This window comes from Theropithecus gelada, chromosome 3 (assembly GCF_003255815.1).
Source record: "Theropithecus gelada isolate Dixy chromosome 3, Tgel_1.0, whole genome shotgun sequence".
Taxonomy (NCBI): Eukaryota; Metazoa; Chordata; class Mammalia; order Primates; family Cercopithecidae; genus Theropithecus; species Theropithecus gelada.
Genome location: NC_037670.1, coordinates 16850678 through 16871067, shown reverse-complemented (window position 1 = coordinate 16871067; position 20390 = coordinate 16850678). Strand labels below are relative to the sequence as shown.

The following is a 20390-nucleotide window of genomic DNA, read 5'->3' as shown; positions in this document are numbered from 1 at the left end:
GTGAGCTGAGATTGCACTGCTGCTCTCCAGTCTGGGTTACAGAGTGAGGCTCCAAACTTACCACCCCCTACCAAAAAAAAGATAGGCACATTTAAACAGCTAAAAGGAGCACTTACTGATTCCTATCTCAAAGAAATGAAACTCAGCATGAAAAAAATCTTTAATATCATAAGGAAATATTATGCCTACATGTTTTAAAACAGAAGTTTATTTTGGTAGGACATACTAAAAGGAATCAGCATTCTCCCTCAGCTTCCCCATTTTCTAGCTTTCATCATTTTCTGAACTTGAATGTCAAAGATTATGTCAAACCAGCAACTAAACTGCTCACCACAAAATGGAAAGTGAGGAAAATACACTGGCCAAAAGATGAAAAGATGGATTCAGTCGGAGACCTGTCAAAGTAGGTCTGGTGTGAAAAGGAAAAGCCTTTGAGAACAGAGTTCCCCAGACAGATGAGGTAGCCAGGGCAGTTCACATCACGTGCCGGCTAACACAACTAACACGGCCAACCATGTCTGCTTCACTGTGATAAGCTGCACCTACAAAAAGTCATGCTGCCCTTCCTTTAAGTGACAGCTTTTTAGAAAAAAAAAAAAAAAAAGTCATGCTGGAAACTGGAAACTGCTGTAAGTAATTATCAGAAATGCATGGTGTGGGCCGGGCGCGGTGGCTCAAGCCTGTAATCCCAGCACTTTGGGAGGCCGAGGCGGGCGGATCACGAGGTCAGGAGATCAAGACCATCCTGGCTAACATGGTGAAACCCCGTCTCTACTAAAAATACAAAAAAACTAGCCGGGCGTGGTGGCGGGCGCCTGTAGTCCCAGCTACTCGGAGGCTGAGGCAGGAGAATGGCCTGAACCTGGGAGGCGGAGCTTGCAGTGAGCCGAGATCGCGCCACTGCACTCCAGCCTGGGTGACACAGCGCGAGACTCCGTCTCAAAAAAAAAAAAAAGAAATGCATGGTGTGACCGGGCATGCATGTCTAGTCAGGAGTTCAAGACCAGCCTGGCCAACATGGTGAAACCTCATCTCTACTAAAAATACAAACATATTAGCTGGGCGTGGTGGAACATGTCTGTAATCCCAGCTACTAGGGAGGCTGAGGCAGGAGAATTTCTTGAACCCAGGAGGCAGAGATTGCAGTGAGCCAAGATCATGCCACCGAACTCCAACCTGGGCAACAAAGTGAGACTCTGTCTCAAAACAAAAGGAATGCATAGTTTACTACAGCCACTTAAATGCCTTCAGAAAAAAGTTATTGCTTATACATTTTTATGTCAAGTGGAACTGCACTCAACTGCAGTGGGATTCAGGACAAGTTAGATGAGCAAGGAGATTTGCTACTACAATCCTGTCAGGCAGGCAGCGACCCGTCACAGGGCGCCAGCCTGCGTGTGTCCCACAGAGCAGGCACTCTGTGCAAGGACAGAAGTTCTGCTGTCCTAAGTGAGCAGCCTCTCCTGGATCTCCTGTAGCTGCAGCTGAAAGGCCTACACCAGCTATAACAACTGTGTGATGAGATTCTCCCATAGAAAATGCCAAGTGGAAACAAGAAAAAAAGGCCAGCCCCAAAGGAAGGCTTTCTCAGCAACCTTGGCCCTAGGGTATGTGAGAACAAGACAGGACAGAATCACTGCTGTCCACCATCTCTACAGCTGACAGGTACCAGTGTCAGAAAATTCTCTCTTCTGGCTGCAACCACCAGCCCCATACAGACCCACCTCCTCATGGCCCATGCTGGCTGGAGGGGCAGAGCCCCTGCCCTCCACCCCCAGCCATCCCGGGCAACTGGCTTTTGTCTCCTCACCACTCTCCACAGTCTTGCACCCTGACTCATGTGTCACTGCAGGGCGCTATTTCCTGGTCCTTCCCAAATAAGGTCATTAGGAGGGACCGATCGCACCTTTTATTCAGGAGGCTGCTAGCACCAGCCCTCCCTGCGGCCTTGCCAAGAGGAGAGTGCTGAAAGGGTGCATCCTCTGTGCTCGGGCTGACTTCACCATCACCTGGTTTCTTCTCCTTCAGGGAAAAGGGTTTCTTATTGGGGCCTGTGGACACAGGAGGTAGAAAAGAGTTTATGCAATCATAGATCACCTGGTACTGGACTTTTTCACTCTGTTTCTGAGAAAGTAATATTATTTTCATTGTCACAGGAGGTTAGAGAAGAGCCCAAGGAAATAACTGTGAGATGCAAATCCACTCAGAGCCAGCCTCCCCCACTGGCTGGGGAAAGGGCTCATGCTCAAAGGGTTTGGACCAAGAGCATAAGAAACTGAAAAGAGGGCCGTGCACAATGGCTCATGCCTGTAATCCCAAGATCAGACTGGGCAACATAGCAAGATCTCATCTTTATTAAATAAATAAATAAATAAAAATAATTTTTTTAAAAAGTGAAAAGAATAATTGAAAACTCACTTATTTTCTTCCTGTGCCAAAAGATAGCCATGTCTTTATGCAAACTTTTCCCCTTCTTTCTAGCCAGGGCTGCAGATGCCTGGAAAACAGTCCACAACCACCAAGTGTGAGTACATCAGGAAACCAAAGGAAATGGGATTGAAAACTCAAATGCAGTAAGCACAACAGACCATTCAAAGGCACCAGGAGCCGGCGTCCTTTGCACGACAGTGATTCCTCCACCCACACGTCTGCTGCTTGCATGGTCTCTGTCTGTGGCAGCAGCAGGATTCATCTCCCTTACCTGTCTCACCAGCATGTATCTGCTCTTCCCTCTTTTTTTTTTTTTTTTTTGAGACAGAGTCTCGCTCTGTTACCCAGGCTGGAGTACGGTGGCGAGATCTTGGCTCACTGCAAGCTCCGCCTCCCGGGTTCATGCATTCTCCTGCCTCAGTCTCCTGAGTAGCTGGGACTACAGGCGTCCGCCACCCATTCCCGGCTAATTTTTTGTATTTTTAGTAGAGACAGGGTTTCACCGTGTTAGCCAGGATGGTCTCCATCTCCCGACCTCGTGATCCGCCCGCCTCGGCCCCCCAAAGTGCTGGGATTACAGGCATGAGCCACCGCGCCCGGCCCCTTTTTTTTAATTAACAACTTTGCTTCATAGAACTCACAAACTTGGCCTTGTTGGCATTTGGTGAGATGATTCTCACCAGCTGATCACATATACAGAAACAGTAAGTTTGCCAAGTCACAATTAAGCACAAAAGGGAGCTCCAGAATAACACACACGGGATGCCACTTACTACAGAAAACACACACAAAACCAACCACATGTTAGTCTCCCTGTAGATACACTCATAAAAATGTCTAGAAAAGGCAGGGCACCGTGGCTTATGCCTGTAATCCCAGCACTTTGGGAGACCCAGGCAGGCAGATCACGAGGTCAGGAGATCAAGACCATACTGGCTAATATGGTGAAACCATCTCTACCAAAAACACAAAAAATTAGCCGGGTGTGGTGACGGGTGTCTGTAGTCCCAGCTACTCAGGAGGCTGAAGCAGGAGAATGGCATGAGCCCGGGAGGTGGAGATGGTGCCACTGCACTCCAGCCTGGGCGACAGAACAAGACTCCGTCTCAAAAAAAAAAAAAAAAAAAAGTCTAGAAAAATACCCACCACACTAGTTAACCTGGACTACTCCTAAATAACAGGAGAGATAAGGATGTTCAGTTTTGTCTGTATCAATGAATTGTTTATAAAGGCAATGTATTTAAATATTAGTTATGTCATAAAATATTTAAGGTTCAGCTGGGAGAATGAGCACACTGCAATACGCAAAAAATAACTTTAAAAACAAAAGGGGGGCTGGGCACGGGGGCTCATGCCTGTTATCCTAGCACTTTGGGAAGTGGAGGTGGGAGGATCACTTGAGCCCAGGAGTTTAGGACCAGCCTGGGCCACACAGTTAAACTTCATCTCAAAAAATAATAATAATAATAATAAAATAATAGTAATAAATAATAAAAACAAGGCCAGGCATGGTGGCTCATGCCTGTAATACCAGCACTTTGGGAGACCAAGGTGCATAGATCACTGAGGTCAGGAGTTCAAGACCAGCCTGGCTAACATGATGAAACCCCATCTTCACTAAAAACACAAAAATTAGCCAGGCGTGGTGGTGCGCACACAATCCCAGCTACTTGGGAGGCTGAGGGAAGAGAATCGCTTGACCGAAAAGGTGAAGGTTGAAGTGAGCCAAGATTGTGCCACTACACTACAGCTTGGGTGACAAAGCGAGGCCCTGTCTCAAAAACAACAACAACAAAAATGAGAGCCAGCACAATGACTCAGATCTGTAATCCCAACACTTTGGGAGGCTAAGGCAGGAGGATAGCTTGAGGCCAGGAGCTCAAGACCAGCCTGAGCAACATAGTGAGACCATGTCTCTACAAACGCAAAAATAAAAACAATTTTTTTAATTTAAAAAATTAAAACTAAAAACAAATTAGGATTACCATATGACCTAGCAATTCCAACCCTAAGAATATACCCCAAAAAATTGAAAGCAGGGACTCAGATAGTTATACGACAATGAACATTATTCACAATAGCCAAAAAGTAGAAACAACCCATGTCTGCCAACAGATGAATCAACAAAACGTAGTCCATCCACTCAAAGGAGTATCACCCACTTTATAAATTTCCACTTTATAAATTTCTCTAGAACATAATTTTGTCTATGAGAATACTCAGAAAAACCAGTGAAGATATAAAGCTATACAACATGAGCAGTCCACACTCACTGCACCCTAGAAAATACTATGCACTTGAGACTCCATCTCAAAAACAATAAATAAATAAAAAGAAAGTCTGATGCATACATTTAAAGTCAGGATACAAACCCAGTGCTTCAAAGCAGTTATCTCTAGAGGACAGGATGACAAGGGGAATTTCACTTTTTCTTTTTGAGATGGAGTCTGGCTCTGTCACCCAGGCTGGAGTGCAGTGGCACGAACTTGGCTCACTGCAACCTCCGCCTCCCGGGTTCAAGCGATTCACCCACCTCAGACTCCTGAGTAGGTGGGACTACAGGCGCCCGCCACCACACCTGGCTAATTTTTTGTATTTTTAGTAGAGACGGGGTTTCACCGTGTTAGCCAGGACGATCTTGATCTCCTGACCTCATCATCAGCCCACCTTGGCCTCCCAAAGCGCTGGGATTACAGGCGTGAGCCACCGCGCCCGGCCAATTTCACTTTTTCTGTATTGTTTGAAGGTTTACAGTGATCATGTACTATGACCAAAAAAAACAAAACAAACCCCAAAAAACTCAAGTCCCAAAAGTACTATGTGGTTAGAGCCTTTCGGAAGAATTTCTGAATTCCTAAAGCCTTGAAGAACTTCACTTCATGGGAACAACTCTCCCAGCATTTCTAGAGCATTCTGCAGGGACTTGCAACACTCCAAGTTACGAAATAAATAGTGCTCTCCCAGTCTATGCTAATAAGGTATTTGAGTACTTTCCCTACATTACAGTAAGCAAACAACTGATGGACCAAAAAAAAAAAAAAACGGTTTTAAAGTGACAAGGTTCAAATCTAGGGTCATAAACGGCAAGATGGGAGCACTCACATGATCAAAGAAATGTACCACTGCCAGCTTTTTGCTGCGCCTGGTAAAGACGCGCTGCACTTTAGCAATTTTGCCGAAATGGTTCTCCAGAATGGTCCTGTCGTTGAGGTAGTCGGGGATGTTCTTGCACTGGATGGCTGTGACTTCAGACGGACACAAGCCCCCAAGACTGTCTGTGCTCTCGCTTCTGTTACTCGGACGCGCCGGAGTTCCTCTTAGAGAATCTAGGGGTTCAGAGAGTGGACACTTAAACCATCAGATGTTTCCGACAACAGGAGGCACCAACTGTGTCAAAGCAGAGGAAATGTTCACAGATTTAAGACCTGCTCCATATGACATGTTAGAATCCCTAATGTTTATGGGAGATTTATGTGAAAAATCAAGCTAACCCCCCAGAGAGACGTACTGACAACCTGCCAGCAGGATTTACTCTACGTTCTACATTCTCAGAGCTCACCTTCTTTCTTCTCTCTACTTTCAGTTTCTTCCTCTTTATTCACACCTGGAATCCGGGAAGGTGCCAGGACAGACTGACTCCCTCCTGGGATAGCCATGTGGTCACTTTCTCCAGACTCAACAAAGCCAATTTCCTTTTTGGTCTCCTTGTTGCCCAGACGACATACTTCCTTATTGCTCTTGAAAACATCCTGTATCGTCCGACCAAATAAAGTACCTCCCCGGGGTCGATTCAGGCGGACAGGTCGTTTGTCTGGAGGATGATCACCCCGGGACAGAGGATCCAAATCTTCTGCTGTCTCATGGCCATGTCTCCTTGGGGAGCGATCCTGATCCTCCTTCCTTTTCATTCCTTTCATTAGGCTGGGAAGTGGTTCCACCTGGGAAACAGGTTCTTCACACCCCTGCCTGACACCTGCTTTGCTAGCCTGGAAAGGTTCGCCCAAAACCGCAGATGATACAGGGAAGCTACTGAAGCTATTACTAGAACTTCCAAATATTGACTTAGGTCCTCTCTTCTCTTCCTCTACATTTTGGTTTGACAAAGCAGGGGTAAAGGCAGATAATGAATTATTACTATTAACAGGTTTTGAAAAGGTAAAATTTGAATTGGTAGCTGAACTACTTGTTACTTGAGGAAAAGAGAATGGGGCCAGGCCTCCAGGTGCACTAATTGGGTGGGAAAACGTGAAAAACCCAGAAGCAATTTGGCTCTGGGTTTTCTCTGGCTCAGATTCAGCCCCCAGTATTGGTTTGAACACTGCATTTTCCAGAGGTTTAAAGCTGAATTCTGTTTTCCCAAAACCAGAGTTCACTATTTCTCCAGCTTCTTGTCCAAAAGCAGAAGTGCTTGGGAAAGCCCCAACACTGGTGGGTGATTTAAAACTAAATCCTGGGGTTCCCAGCACAGATGAACTTGAAGGCCCAGAGGTAGCCACAAAGGTGGAAGTGTGCTCAAGTCCAGAAAAGGGTCCAACACTTGAGGATTGGGTGAACCCTAACGTTTGCACTGAAGAGGAATGACTTACTCCGGAAGACGCTGGAAAGCTGGACACCTGTGAAAATCCCGAGCTCTTCCCAGATAAGGTACTGTTTTGTCCAAAAAGAGAAGGTTGACCAAATCGAAATGGCGACTTAGATGGAAGTGTTCCTACATTACTAGAAGACGCTGAAAAAGCACTAGCCTGCTGCCCACTGAAAGGATTAGTTGGGTTCATCTTCTGTTCCAATTATTAGAAGGTAGTAAGTATTACGTGTGCAAAATTAATTGGCTTCCTGAAACAGCCCCGTAGCACTAGGGAGCTCCCCTTCGTCTTCAGAACACGCTGAAAGACAAAAATTCAGATCATCACAGCTATGTTCTGCTACAAGACTAAGAAAAGAATTTTTGAACACTGTCACACTAAAAGATAACTATTTCAAAGGCAGGCAAAGGGCTATTATTTTCCGAGAGCCAACAGGTTATTTTGCTGGAGGGTGGGGTACAGAGTGGTACAAATAATTACTTTGTTACAGAGATTTAAAGCGTGATCCTTTTCAGATTAAAAAAAAGAAAGCCGACTCTTTTTACTGAGTTAGTAAATTCATGAAAAACCTCCATTGGTAGTAAGAAGATAAATGCTGTTCCACCTTACAGCTTAGAGACGAATTTCTCCTGTCTTCCTCCAATCTCTACAGCCGGAGAATTCAGCGTAACGCTGCCTGGCTTCCCTCGGAGCGGCTGGAGCGCTAACCACTGTCTCACATTCCTTTATCGCGCCCTGGCGACCACCCTCGAGCCGGCGGGAAGGGCGAGGGCGCTGCCACGGAGCTGCGGCCTCTCGGCGGGGACGGCGTGCCGGGGAGCCTAATCTTCCACCCAGCACAGCCCGAAACGGCGGAGGCCGCGCGGTGGGCCCGGGCCGGCCTGGTCACTGTACTGCCCCGGGCTCGCCAGGGGCCGCCGGCGCCGCAACGCTGCGTTAGCGACGATGTGGAGGCCCGGGGGCGCGGACGTGCGCGGGGGAAGGAAACGGCGCCCCCGGCGCCGGCCCAGCCCCCACGCTCACCGTCTACCGCAGGACCCCGAGGCCCGCGCCGCCCTCCGGCCCCTCGGAAGCACTAGAGGCTCAAACACAGGCCGCTGCCGCGGTACTCAGCGCTGCCCTCCGCGGGCAGGAAACGCCGCGGACCGACTTCCGGTTCGCTCGGCACTACCGTGTTCTGCCCCGCCCGCTGCGATCCGGTTCCGCTCTCCCCAACCGGCTCGGCGGCGGGGCTTCCGGTCGGCAGGATCCGCCCGCTGTCGCGCCTTTTGCCGGGTCCAGACATCGGTACGTCTGGGCGGGTTTCTAGTCTCCCAAGCGAGAGCGTCGCATTCACCCCCGTCGGTCTGCGGGCGCCCCAGACCCCAGAGGACCTGGCCCCAGCGCTTACCTGTGTCCCCCATTCTGTGCTCCCCATTCCAGCCCGTTCCCTCCTCCGCCGCGTCCCTCGCCGGCCGCGTCCCTCCCCCGCACCCCGCCGCGTTCTCGCGCGCCTTGCCCCGCGCGCACAGTGCACCTGTCCCTTCTCTGGGAACCGCTCCTTCCGCTCCGCCCGCCTGGAGTCCTGGCCTGATTCCGCGGCGTCCTTCCATAGCCCCTCGTTGTTGCATCCTCCTTGTGGTAAATGTAAATTACCTTAAGATTTTTCAATCAGTTGCACCAAATAAAGTGATTTGATTGCGTGTGCATGTGTATTTTTACAGAATGTGTTATCACTTGTACTGATTGGTCTTCTCTTACACTTTAACCCCAGGTTCCGTTGCAAACATTTTTAAAGGGCTGGTTATTCTTCGTGAAATGAGTTTGGTGATTAGAAACCTGCAGCGAGTCATCCCCATCAGGAGAGCGCCACTTCGCAGTAAGATCGAGATTGTAAGGAGGATTTTAGGAGTGCAGAAATTTGACCTGGGGATCATCTGTGTTGACAACAAGAATATTCAGCACATTAATAGAATCTACAGAGGTAGAAATGTCCCAACCGATGTGCTTTCTTTTCCATTTCATGAGGTAAAAAAAAAAAAAAAGGGTTCCTCTTGTCTAGCCTACCTTCCCAGAGTAAATTTCCTGTCTTTTTTTTTTTTTTTTTTCTTTAATTAAGACGGAGTCTTGCTCTGTCACCCAGGCTGGAGTGCAGTGGTGCGATCTCGGCTCACTGCAACCTCCCTGCCTGCTTCAAGTGATTCTTTTGCCTCAGCCTCCCCAGTAGGTGGGACTACAGATGTGGGCCACCACACCTGGCTAATTTTTTTTTTTTTTTTTTTTTGAGACGGAGTCTTGCTGTGTCGCCCAGGCTGGAATGCAGTGGCGCCATCTCGGCTCACTGCGAGCTCCGCCTTCCGGGTTTACGCCATTCTCCTGCCTCAGCCTCCCAGTAACTGGGACTACAGGCGCCCGCCACCGCGCCCGGCTAGTTTTTTGTATTTGTAGTAGAGACGGGGTTTCACCGTGTTAGCCAGGATGGTCTCGATCTCCTGACCTCGTGATCCGCCCGCCTTGGCCTCCCAAAGTGGGTTAATTTTTTGGGGGGGGATATTTTTAGTAGAGACAGAAGTTTCACCATGTTGGCCAGGCTGCTCTTGAACTCCTGACCTCAGGTGATCTGCCTGCCTCGGCCTCCCAGAGTGTTGGGATTACAGGCGTGAGCCACGGTGCCCAGCCTAAATTTCCTGTATTAATTATAGGCTAGGCTCTGTGGCGCATATAAGTATATATATTACAGACATGATTTTTAATTTTAAGTTTGAAAATTTCCAAATATACACAAAAGTAGAGAGAGCAGTATATTCAGCCTCCACTGATCGATGGCCGTCACCCAGAGGCCACAATTACACCGGTAAGCCAGCAGAAAAAGAAAGGTAACAGCCGGGCGTGATGGCTCATGCTGATAATCCCAGCACTTTGGGAGCCCAAGGCAGGTGGATCACGTGAGGTCAGGAGTTCGAGATCAGCCTGGCCAACATGGTGAAACTCTGCCTCTACTAAAAACACAAAAAATTAGCTGGGTGTGGGGGGGGAAGGGGGCGCAGTGTGCCTGTAATCCTAGCTACCTGGGAGGCTGAGGCAGGAGAATTGCTTGAACCCCTGAGGTGGAGGTTGCAGTGAGCCGAGATCGCACCATTGCACTCCAGCCTGGGCAACAAGAGGGAAACTCTGTCTCAGAAAAAAAAAAAAAAAGAAAAGAAAAAGGTGACTAGCGGCCACCCCCTTCCCCTCCTAATGCTCTCAGTGAATTAAAAGAGAGAAGCAAAGTGCTTCTGCAATATTTTTGCAATTTTAAGCAGGATTCGTTAATGAATATGTGCACATTGGAAAAATCAAAACAACACTGAAAGTAACAGACTGGGGTAAATATTTCCAACAAACTCGATGTGATAGCAGTCAGGTTATTATCTACATTCTGTATTTGACTTCATTCAAGGCTTCCCACATTGTAGCAGCAGGAATTGGAGCAATCCTTTGGGAAAGCAACTTGGCAAATCTACTCCAAGAGCATTTCAAACAGACGTATCCTTTAGTCCAGTAGTGACACACCCAAGACAATAAACTAAAAGACAGAAGAGGCAGGGTACAGTGGCTCACGCCTGTAATCCCAGCACTTTGGGAGGCTGAGGTGGGTGGGTCATGATGTCAGGAGTTCGAGACCATCCTGGCCAACATGGTGAAACCCCGTCTCTACTAAAAATACAAAAAAAGTTAGCTGGGCTTGGTGGCACATGCCTGTAATCCCAGCTACTCAGGAGGCTGAGGCAGGAAAATCGCTTGAACCAGGGTGTCGGAGGTTGTAGTGAACTGAGATCACGCCACTGTACTCCAGCCTGGCAACAGAGAGAGACTCCGTCTCAAAGGAAAAAAAAAAGAAAGAAAATGCTGAATCATGTAAAAATGTCTTAAAATGTTAATTTATTGGCTGGGCCTATAATCCTAGCACTTTGGGAAGCTAAGGTAGGAGGATCACTTGAGCCCAGGAGTTCAAGACCAGTCTGGGCAACATAGTCAAACCTTGTTTCTACAAAAAATAAAAACAACAATTAGCTGGGCATGGTGGTGTGCAAACCTGTAGTCCCAGCTACTCAGGAGGCTGAGGTGAGAGGATCGCCTGAGCTCAAGAAACTGAGGCTGCAGTGAGCCAAGATTGCACCTCTGCACTCCATCCACCCTGGGCCGCAGAGTGAGACCCTGTCCCCAAAAAAGAAAAGTTACTGTTTTCTGTAATAGGAAAATAAAAGGAGCACCCTAAATATCCAGCCATAGGTGACTGACTTAGTGTGAACAGTCCTTAACTAAGTGGGCTGGTCTTTATAGTCTTTATGTGGAAAATGTGAAAGACTCTTTAGGACAAAATACCAAGTAGAAAGAACAGAAATATACAATCGTGTTCATGTGATGGTTTAACTCTGTAGAGGTTGTGGATCTGTGTGATTCTGCATTGGGAGGGATGAAAGAAATGAAAAGCCATATGACAAGGTGATATCAACCTAAACAACAAACAGGTTTTTAAAGAAAAGGATGTTTATTTGGGATAGAGCATTGCAGTGAAAATACACATACCACATGCCATAGTAGACTGTGCATATTCAAGGAGGTAAAGGAAGGCAAAGGTTTTTTTTTACCTTTTCTTTTTTTTTTTTTTGAGACGGAATCTTGCTCTGTCTGTCACCCAGGCTGGAGTGCAATCTCGGCTCACTGCAACCTCCACCTCTCAGGTTCAAGCGATTCTCCTGCCTCAGCCTCCTGAGTAGCTGGGATTACAGGCGCCCGCCATCACATCTGGCTAATTTTTTTTTTTTTTTTTTGTATTTTTAGTAAAGTCAGGGTTTCACCATGTTGGCCAAGCTGGTCTAGAACTCCTGACCTCAGGTGATCTACCCGCCTCTGCCTTCCAAAGTGTTGGGATTATAGGCGTGGGTCACTGAGCCCGGCCTGGCAAAGGTTTTTAAAGGAAAAAATAATTGTTTTGAGATAATGGTCCTTGGTTACAAAGATCAATAACAAGATTAATGCCCGTCCAAGGTTGGACAGGCAGTTGCTAGGCTGATTATCCTTGCAGAAGTTCTGTGTGTGTGTAAGGTTGTCAGGTTGTCATAGCCTTTGTGCAAGGTTGCATTGTGTGTATGTGTGTGTAAAGTTGTTATAGCCTTTGTGCAAGGTTGCATTTTGTGTTTGTGTAAGGTTGTCATGGCCTTTGTTGCAGTTTTTGCAGTCTTTACTGACAGTTTTTGTTATCAGGTATGAAAGTATGAGAATCCTCTCTTCATAGCTTTCCCTAGTTCTATTTGTCAGGTTTTTTGATTTGCTTGTATAACCCTAATGGCTCTATTTTGATTCTGACAACTTCCTTTTTTTTTTTTTTTTTGAGACGGAGTCTTGCTCTTTCAGCCAGACTGGAGTGCAATGGCGCAGTGTAGGGGCTCACTGCAACCTCTGCCTCCCGGGTTCAAGCGATTCTCCTGCCTCAGCCTCCCGAGTAGCTGGGTTAAGGCACGTGCCATCACACCTGGCTAATTTTTGTATTTTTAGTAGGGACGGGGTTTCACCATGTTGGTCAGGCTGGTGTCAAACCCCTGACCTCGTGATCTGCCCACCTTGGCCTCCCAAAGTGCTGGGATTACAGGTATGAACCACCACGCCTGGCTATTCTGATGATTTTCACAATGGAAACAATTCAGGGCACTTGTGTACAGTTGGCTGGGCAACCCACCCTGCCACAGACCCAGCTGCTACCCTGGCCTTAGACATGCAGCTTTCGAGTGATTTGGGTGGCTGGCACAGTGGCTCACGCCTGTAATCCCAGCACTCGGGGAGGCCGAGGCAGGCAGATCACCTGAGGTCAGGAGTTCGAGACTAGCCTGACCCATGAAACCCCATCTCTACTAAAAAATACAAAAATTAGGCCAGGCGCGGTGGCTCATGCCTGTAATCCCAGCAGTTTGGGAGGCCAAGGCAGGTGGATCACCTGAGGTTGGGAGTTTGAGACCAGCCTGACCAACATGGAGAAACCCAGTCTCTACTAAAACTACAAAATTAGCCGAGCGTGATGGCGCATACCTGTAGTCCCACCTACTCGCTAGGCTGAGGCAGGAGAATCGCTTGAACCCAGGAGGTGGACACTCCAGCCTGGGCAACAAGAGCAAAACTCCGTCTCAAAAAAATAAATAACAAAAATAAACTGGGCACGGTGGCGTGCGCCTGTAATCCCAGCTACTCAGGAGACTGAGACAGGAGAATCGCTTGAACCCAGGAGGCAGAGGTTGCAGTGAGCCAAGATTGTGCCATTCCACTGCAGCCTGGGCAACAAGAGCGAAACTCCGTCTCAAAAAAAAAAAAAAAAAGTGATTTGGTCAGAGAGCAAGTGCTTATTTGCCTTGGGAATAACCAGGATGAAACCTGTCAACCTGTGGTTGGGTTACGATTCCTGTTCTCTAAGTCTGCATTTCCTCATTTTTTAGCATCTGAAAGCAGGTGAATTTCCCCTGCCTGATTTTCCAGATGACTACAATTTGGGAGACATTTTCCTAGGAGTGGAGTATATCTTCCATCAGTGTAAAGAAGATGAAGATTACAATGACGTCCTGACTGTAAGCGGGGATGCTGAAATCATATAAGCTGGCGCATGGAACATGGGCCATGCAAAGGGGTCGAGATCACAGCCCTGCATCCTGTGTGTCCATGGGTACCATAAGGGCCACTGGGGGAAGAACCTGTAAGCAGGGTGTGAGGAGCACCCAGGCTGGGTAGGAACTGCATGCCTCATGCGACAGTTGGAGGAGAGAGAGAACACGCTGTGGAAACACAGAAGCTCCCAGAGAAGCCTTCTCAGCTTTTATCTCTGGAGTACAGCAGACTATGTTGAGCTAACCCAGACCTGCTGGATCAGCTTCTTTCTGAGCTGCCAGAAGTACAGAGGTTGGAGCTTCCACCACCTTCCAGATCTGTTTCTCCTCAGTGTAATCCGCCTATGGGTTCTTCCTGCCCACTGAACAGACAAAACCAATTCACTGAGACCGTTGTATTGCAGTAGAGAAAGAGTTTAACACAGAGCTAGCCAAGTGGAAAGACGAGTTATTATTCAATCTTCCAGAGAACTCAGAGGCTAGGGTTTTCATGGGCAATTTGGCAGGCAGGGGCTAGGGAATGGGTGCTGCTGATTGGTTGGGGACAGACCATGGGGTGTAAATGATTTTTGTCCGCTGAGTCTACCTCTGGGTGGAGCCACAGGATCAGCTGAGTCATGAGTCTCAGATCCAGGTGGAGTCTGTAGGTTGCCAGCACTCAAAAGTCTGAAAAACGTCCCAAAAGACCATTCTTAGGTTCTACTATTGACGTTATCTTATTGGGGAGCAATTGGGGCAGTCACAAATCTTGTGACCTCTGGCTGCATGACTCCTGAGCAGCAAGGAATCATAGCAAGGCAAGCTGGGGAAGAAGAGCTGCTGGCTGGCTCTCCTCAGGACACCTACATCTGAGCAGAATTCAGGCCCCTCCCGTTGTCCTCATCTTGTGGCCCTTCACTAGCTTTACAGAGGTCGTTTCGGTCCTGAGCAAGGAGGGGATTCGTTTTAGGGAGGGATGATTACTATTCCTGATTTAAAGTTAAACTCTAGATTAAATTCCTCCCATAGTTAACTTGGCCTGTACCCAGGACTGAGGGGGGACAGCCAACCTGTGAGACTAGAAGCGAGGTGGAGTCAGCCACGCAAGTTAAACTCTAGATTAAATTCCTCCTGTGGTTAGCTCGGCCTGTGCCCAGGACTGAGATGGAGTCAGCTGTGCCAGACTTCTCTCACTGTCATCATCTTTGCACAGGTGGTTTCAGCAGCTTGATGCCAAAAAAAAAAAAACCAAAAGGTATTCTGAAAAGCCATGTATGAGTGAATCATACTTGACTTGGTCTCCTTTGACTGAACAGCCATGCCCTGAGTCGTCCTTGGGGATCCAAGTGCATGTGTGTGGTTTGAAGCAGAGCTTCCCAGCCAGACCCAGCGTGAAAGGCTGGGACGGCCACACAGGAACCTGGGCTGGGCGCCAACTGCTCCCCCCAGACCTGGGTGGGACGTGCCCGCCACACATACCCTGCTGGTGAAGAGGAAGCTTCTGAGAGTGACAGGAAGTGGCCCAGCCCGAGATTCAGCCCTGGGATCTCTGTGGCCAGCAACTGTGGGGGGCATGTGGACATCTGCTTCCATTTTCCCCAAACCTCCTGAGATTCTGTTCCCTGGTCTGCCCCTGGCATTTCTTCCTCGGGCCCAGAGCCCTCTCCGTGGGGCTCCCTATTAACCTGAATGGAGGGCCAGCCCACTATCCCAGGCCCCCATCATCATGGCCAAAGGCCAGGACAGCTCTGCTCAGGGCTGGCTCTCAGCTGCACCCTCCATCTACCCCGCTTTGTCCTTCATGTCTCCAGGCACCTCACACCAGCCCCAAGGATACCCCCCTCCCAGGTCTCCCTCCTCCCTCCACCCAAACCCCAGGGGAGTGCTACCCCATGGCCCATGTGGCTCCATAAGCCCCCTTGGTGCTGTGCCTGCTCAGGGTCCACAGGCCCTCCCTCCTCTTCCTCCTCCTCCCCCAGCTCTGGGCTCCATCTGGGTGCCCCTCCCCTGTGGGCTTTAATCCAGCCCTGTCTCCAGGAGGACATGGTAAATGTGGGTCTTCCCGAGTCACCAGCAGTTGCACCTCCCTTCCCCTGTGCCTTCATACCTCTTCTCCACTCCCTGTGCTGCCTGTGCACCAAAGCTCTACCCACAGTGTTCAGTAAAATCAGGGGCCACTGGAGGCCCCGCCCTCTAACTGGGGCACTGCCCCTCCTGGGGGTTGGGCCTGGGGTGTGGACTGTGCCCTTGCCTCGTCCCTCTTAGGGCAGGGAGGCCACCCCAGCCGGTGCCCCAGTAACCCCCAACCTTGCGGCACCCACCCCTCCTCACTTCTTCATAATCCACCCTCCTTGTCCATTACTCCTGTGGCTGGACAGCTCCATCCTGGGGGCCCTCCCCCAGCACAGTGCAGCCGAACAGCACTCCACATTGACTAAAGAGTCTGAAAGGGGCTTGCCTGCTTTCCGTTTTAGATGGAAGGGAGCTGAGGCCGAGTGCCTGTGATTCCTGCGCGGGGGTCTCACAGGAGCCCTGGGGTCCTGCAGCCACACACCAAGAGCAGCCTGTGGCCCTGGGGTGTCCCTGAAGGGGCAGCTTCCTGTGGGGTCATCCTCTGAGCCGGTTTGAAATTATTCTGACAGGTGACGGCCACCCACGGACTCTGTCACTTGCTGGGCTTCACACACAGCACGGAGGCGGAGTGGCAACAGGTAAGGAGCCCATCCTCCTGCTACCCAGGGGGTGTGTGGGGGAAGGAGGCTGCCCCAGGCCCCTGCCAGCCCCCACCCTCCATCCTGACCACCCCCGCAGAAACTGGACCTCAGACCTGCCCTTGGAAAAATGACTCAGATGCTTGCTTTCAACACCAGGCTCCCCAGATACTTCCAGCTGAATGTGTTCACTAAGGAAAGCGGTCTGTGTGCAGAGGCCGAGAGCCACAGCTGACACTAGCAAGTGGTGCTTGGTCAAAAACGTCCAGTCAGCTAGAGACTAGGCCAGACCCGGGGCGGGGGCGGGAGCTCTGCACGAAGTGAATTCAAGGTTGGTTTCCCCCAGGCCCAGGCGCTCTGTCTACAGAGGCCCACGCGGGCTGCGGTCCACGTGGTTAACACGCACACAATCCTGTGTTGGCGAGCAAACCATCCGCTTCTGTGAAAGTCATGAAAAACCTTTTTCATTAAAAAAAGAAAAAGTTCGGCCGGGCGCGGTGGCTCAAGCCTGTAATCCCAGCACTTTGGGAGGCCGAGACGGGCGGATCATGAGGTCAAGAGATCGAGACCATCTTGGCTAACACGGTGAAACCCCGTCTCTACTAAAAAATACAAAAAACTAGCCGGGCGAGGTGGCGGGCGCCTGTAGTCCCAGCTACTCGGGAGGCTGAGGCAGGAGAATGGCGTGAACCTGGGAGGCGGAGCTTGCAGTGAGCTGAGATCCGGCCACTGCACTCCAGCCCGGGCGACAGCGTGAGACTCCGTCTCAAAAAAAAAAAAAGAAAAGAAAAAGTTCGCTAGGGGCAGTGGCTCACGCCGGTAATCCCAGCACTTTGGGAGGCCGAGGAGGGTGGATCACTTGAGGTCAGGAGTTCGGGATCAGCCTGGCCAACATGGTGAAACCCTGTCTCTACTAAAAATACAATAATTAGCCGGGCGTGGTGGCGCATGCCTGTAATCCCAGCTACTCGGGAGGCTGAGGCAGGCGAATCGCTTGAACCCAGGAGGCGGAGGTTGCAGTGAGCGCTCCTCCCCCTCCCCCCTTCCCCCTCCCGCGCTCCCCTTCCCTCTTGCAGCCCCGCTTCTTCTCCCAGCCTGTGGCGGTTCGGGCACTCGCTGAGCTCAGGTCCTGGTGAAGATGCCAGGAGGCGGGTCCCGCCCTTCGGCCTGAGCTAGAGCCGCGCGGGCGGCCAGGTTCCCCCAAACCCTGTGGGAGGGGCGTCCCGAGGAGGCGACCCCTGAGAGTGGGGCGCGGACCCCTTCCCTGGGGAGGGCCCAGCGCGCTTCCTTCCTTCCAGATGTTCCAGAAGGAGAAGGCGGTGCTGGACGAGCTGGGCCGACGCACTGGGACCCGGCTGCAGCCCCTGACCCGGGACCTCTTCGGAGGGAGCTGAAAGCAGGACGGGGGAGGGGTGGAGGCTGCGGGGAGCCGGGGTCCCACACAGTTAAATAACAAATGAATATACGGGGGGAACTTCCTCTCATTTCTTTCACAGCACATCGGGTATTTTTCATTATTGTAAATAAGACGGTTCCGAGCCGTGGCATCGAGAGGGCGTCCGGAGTTCCGGGAACGCGTGGCCCCCGCCTGGGAGCACCACGCAGCGCTCGCCTCTTGCCCTTCCCGGGGGTCCCTGCCCGGAGCCTGCGCCCTTCCCGGGGATCCCTGCCCGGAGCCTGCGCCCTTCCCGGGGGTCCCTGCCCGGAGCCTCCGCCCTTCCCGGGGGTCCCTGCCCGGAGCCTGCGCCCTTCCCGGGGGTCCCTGCCTGGAGCCTGCGCCCCTGGAGAGGAAGGGGCTCGAGGGGTTTGGGTCCCGCAGCCCGTCCTTCCATAGAAAAGGCTCTTGCGTCCGTATTTCCTGCTTTACCTCCTGAGTATTCGGATATTCGAGTAAACCCTGGCGTTTCAGCGCCAGCGCACGCGTCTTCATCAGGGCAGCGCGTCACGAGGGCGCTGGTTCCCCCCGGGCCTCCCGACCCGGCCCCCCGGCCACCGACACCGCTCTAGCCGGGTCATGGCGAGGCCTCGGAGCGGCACCTCAGAGACCCTCGTGAGCCCTAAAACCTGGGGCTACTACAGTTCTGATCATCTGTTTGTCCTGTAAAATGATTTAGGGTCATGAAAATGCCTTCCCACTGGACTTGCGTCCTGTCTTAGCCTGGACTTGTCCCCTTAGGAACACAGGCCAGGCCCCTCTGTTCCTGAAGTCGCTGCACCACCGCGCCCTTCCATGGAGAGCGTTCTGTTTACCGTGGAACTAGCTTAATGTCGAAAAAGTACTGGTGAAAATAGAAAACGGAGTCAGCTTTAATCCAAGCTTGTAACAAGAGCACACAGTTGGGATTCACATTCAAAAGCCCTTAAGAGACTGAGAGGCCTGGAGACCTGCCAGCTGTGGGCGGGATTTTGGAGGTTCCTGTTTGCTGTTAGAACCGAGCCCCAGGAGCCTCTGTTCACATCCTGGGGCGCTCAGGGCTTCTTGGGAATTCCTGGGGGCTGAGGACGTGGGGGTCTGGCTTTACTGGGTAGTGCCCAGACACGACTGCAGAGCTGGGCCACTAGTGCCCCCAGCAGCCCACAGCCAGTGACCCTGGGGCCCAGACCCAGCCTGGGTGGTCCCAGCCCTCTGGTGGACAGGGTCTCTGATGTGTGCTGGGGCTGCCATGTGTCCCACCGTCAATGAGGCTATCTCTTCATCTTTTTTTTCTTTTCTCTTTTTTTGAGACATAGTCTCACTCTGTCGCCCAGGCTGGAGTGCAGTGGCATGATTTCTGACTGCAACCTCTGCCTCCCGGGTTCAAACGATTCTCCTGCCTCAGCCTCCCGAGTAGCTGGGACTACAGGCATGTACCACCACGCCCAGCAAATTTGTTGTTGTTGTTGTATTTTTAGTAGAGACAGGGTTTCACTATGTTGGATGGTCTTGATCTCCTGACCTCATGACCCACCTGCTTCGGCCTCCCAAAGTGCTGGGATTACAGGCGTGAACCACTGCGCCCGGCCTCTCTCTTCATCCCCTCTGCTGTAAGGGACTGCTTGTGTCTTCTGCCCTTTTTACTGGTTTTTCTTTTTTTTGATTTGGAGGTATTACTGGTTGGAAGTATTTATATGTATTATTGAACACAACCCTGGTTTTTTTAGTTTTGTTTTGTTTTTGAGACAGAGTCTCGCTCTGTTGCCCAGGCTGGAGTGCAGTGGCATGATTTCAGCTGACTGCAACTTCTGCCTCCTGGGTTCATGCTATTCTCCTGCCTCAGCCTCCCGAGTAGCTGGGACTACAGGTGCCCGCCACCACGTCTGGCTAATATTTTTGTATTTTTAGTAGAGACAGGGTTTCACCGTGTTATCTAGGATGGTCTCCATCTCCTGACCTCGTGATCCGCCCACCTTGGCCTCTCAAAGTGCTGGGATTATAGGCATGAGCCACCGTGCTTGGCCTGTTTTGTTTTTGAGATAGAGTCTTGCTTTGTTGCCCAGGCTGGAGTGCAGAGGTGCAATCTCGGCTCATTGTACCCTCTGCCTCCTGGGCTCAAGCCATTCTCCTGCCTCAGCCTCCCAAGCAGCTGGGACTATAAGTGTGCACCACTACGCCCGGCTAATTTTTGTGTTTTTGTAGAGACAGGGTTTCACCGTGTTGACCAGGCTAGGCCTGAACTCCTGACCTCAAGTAATCTGCCCACCTCAGCCTCCCAAAGTGCTGGGATTACAGGTGTGAGCCACCACACCGTACCCAGCTCAATCATGTTTTTTTTTTTTTTTTTTTTGGAGTGATTCTCCTGCCTCAGCCTCCCAGGTAGCTTGTACTACAGGTGTGTGCCACCACGCCTGGCTAATTTTTGTATTTTTTAGTAGAGACAGGGTTTCACTATGTTGGCCAGGCTGGGCTCAAATTCCTGAACTCAGGTGATCGATCCACCTGGGCCTCCCAAAGCGCTGGCATTATAGGTGTGAGCCACCGTGCCTGGCCCCAACCCTTTCTTTCTTTAGGGAATGTGAGCAAATGCCCTACTGACCTAAACCTGAGGAAGAGCCACCCGTGGCCCAGGCAGCAGTAGCATCACCTCTTACCCGTGCAG

At 50.7% G+C, this 20390-nt stretch overlaps 2 protein-coding genes across 8 annotated transcripts in view; one reads left to right on the top strand and one right to left on the bottom strand.

Moving 5' to 3' along the window:
• The window catches only part of MCM3AP (minichromosome maintenance complex component 3 associated protein), a 52470-nt gene extending 44336 nt beyond the window's left edge, over nt 1-8134 (bottom strand). Inside the window, exons 1-5 of the mRNA XM_025378708.1 lie at nt 7618-8134; nt 5990-7313; nt 5533-5756; nt 2419-2497; nt 1907-2051 (exon numbers count right to left, since the gene is read on the bottom strand). Of these exons, the coding sequence (XP_025234493.1) occupies nt 1907-2051; nt 2419-2497; nt 5533-5756; nt 5990-7205 (1664 nt within the window). The 5' untranslated portion in view covers nt 7206-7313; nt 7618-8134. The remainder of the gene's footprint in view (nt 1-1906; nt 2052-2418; nt 2498-5532; nt 5757-5989; nt 7314-7617) is intronic.
• An 86-nt stretch (nt 8135-8220) lies between these two features.
• YBEY (ybeY metalloendoribonuclease) lies at nt 8221-17807 on the top strand. Of its 7 annotated transcripts, none has more exons than XM_025378712.1 (5): nt 8221-8300; nt 8767-8885; nt 13460-13588; nt 16246-16314; nt 17613-17807. In XM_025378712.1, exons 2-5 carry the CDS (start codon nt 8811-8813, stop codon nt 17706-17708), a joined length of 369 nt encoding a protein of 122 aa, XP_025234497.1. In that variant the 5' UTR covers nt 8221-8300; nt 8767-8810; the 3' UTR covers nt 17709-17807. The 7 variants fall into 7 exon arrangements, with proteins under 7 accessions (XP_025234497.1, XP_025234494.1, XP_025234495.1 ...); XM_025378709.1 differs by having other exon boundaries at nt 8767-9020; XM_025378710.1 differs by having other exon boundaries at nt 8221-8633; nt 8767-9020.
• Nucleotides 17808-20390: the final 2583 nt, after the last annotated feature.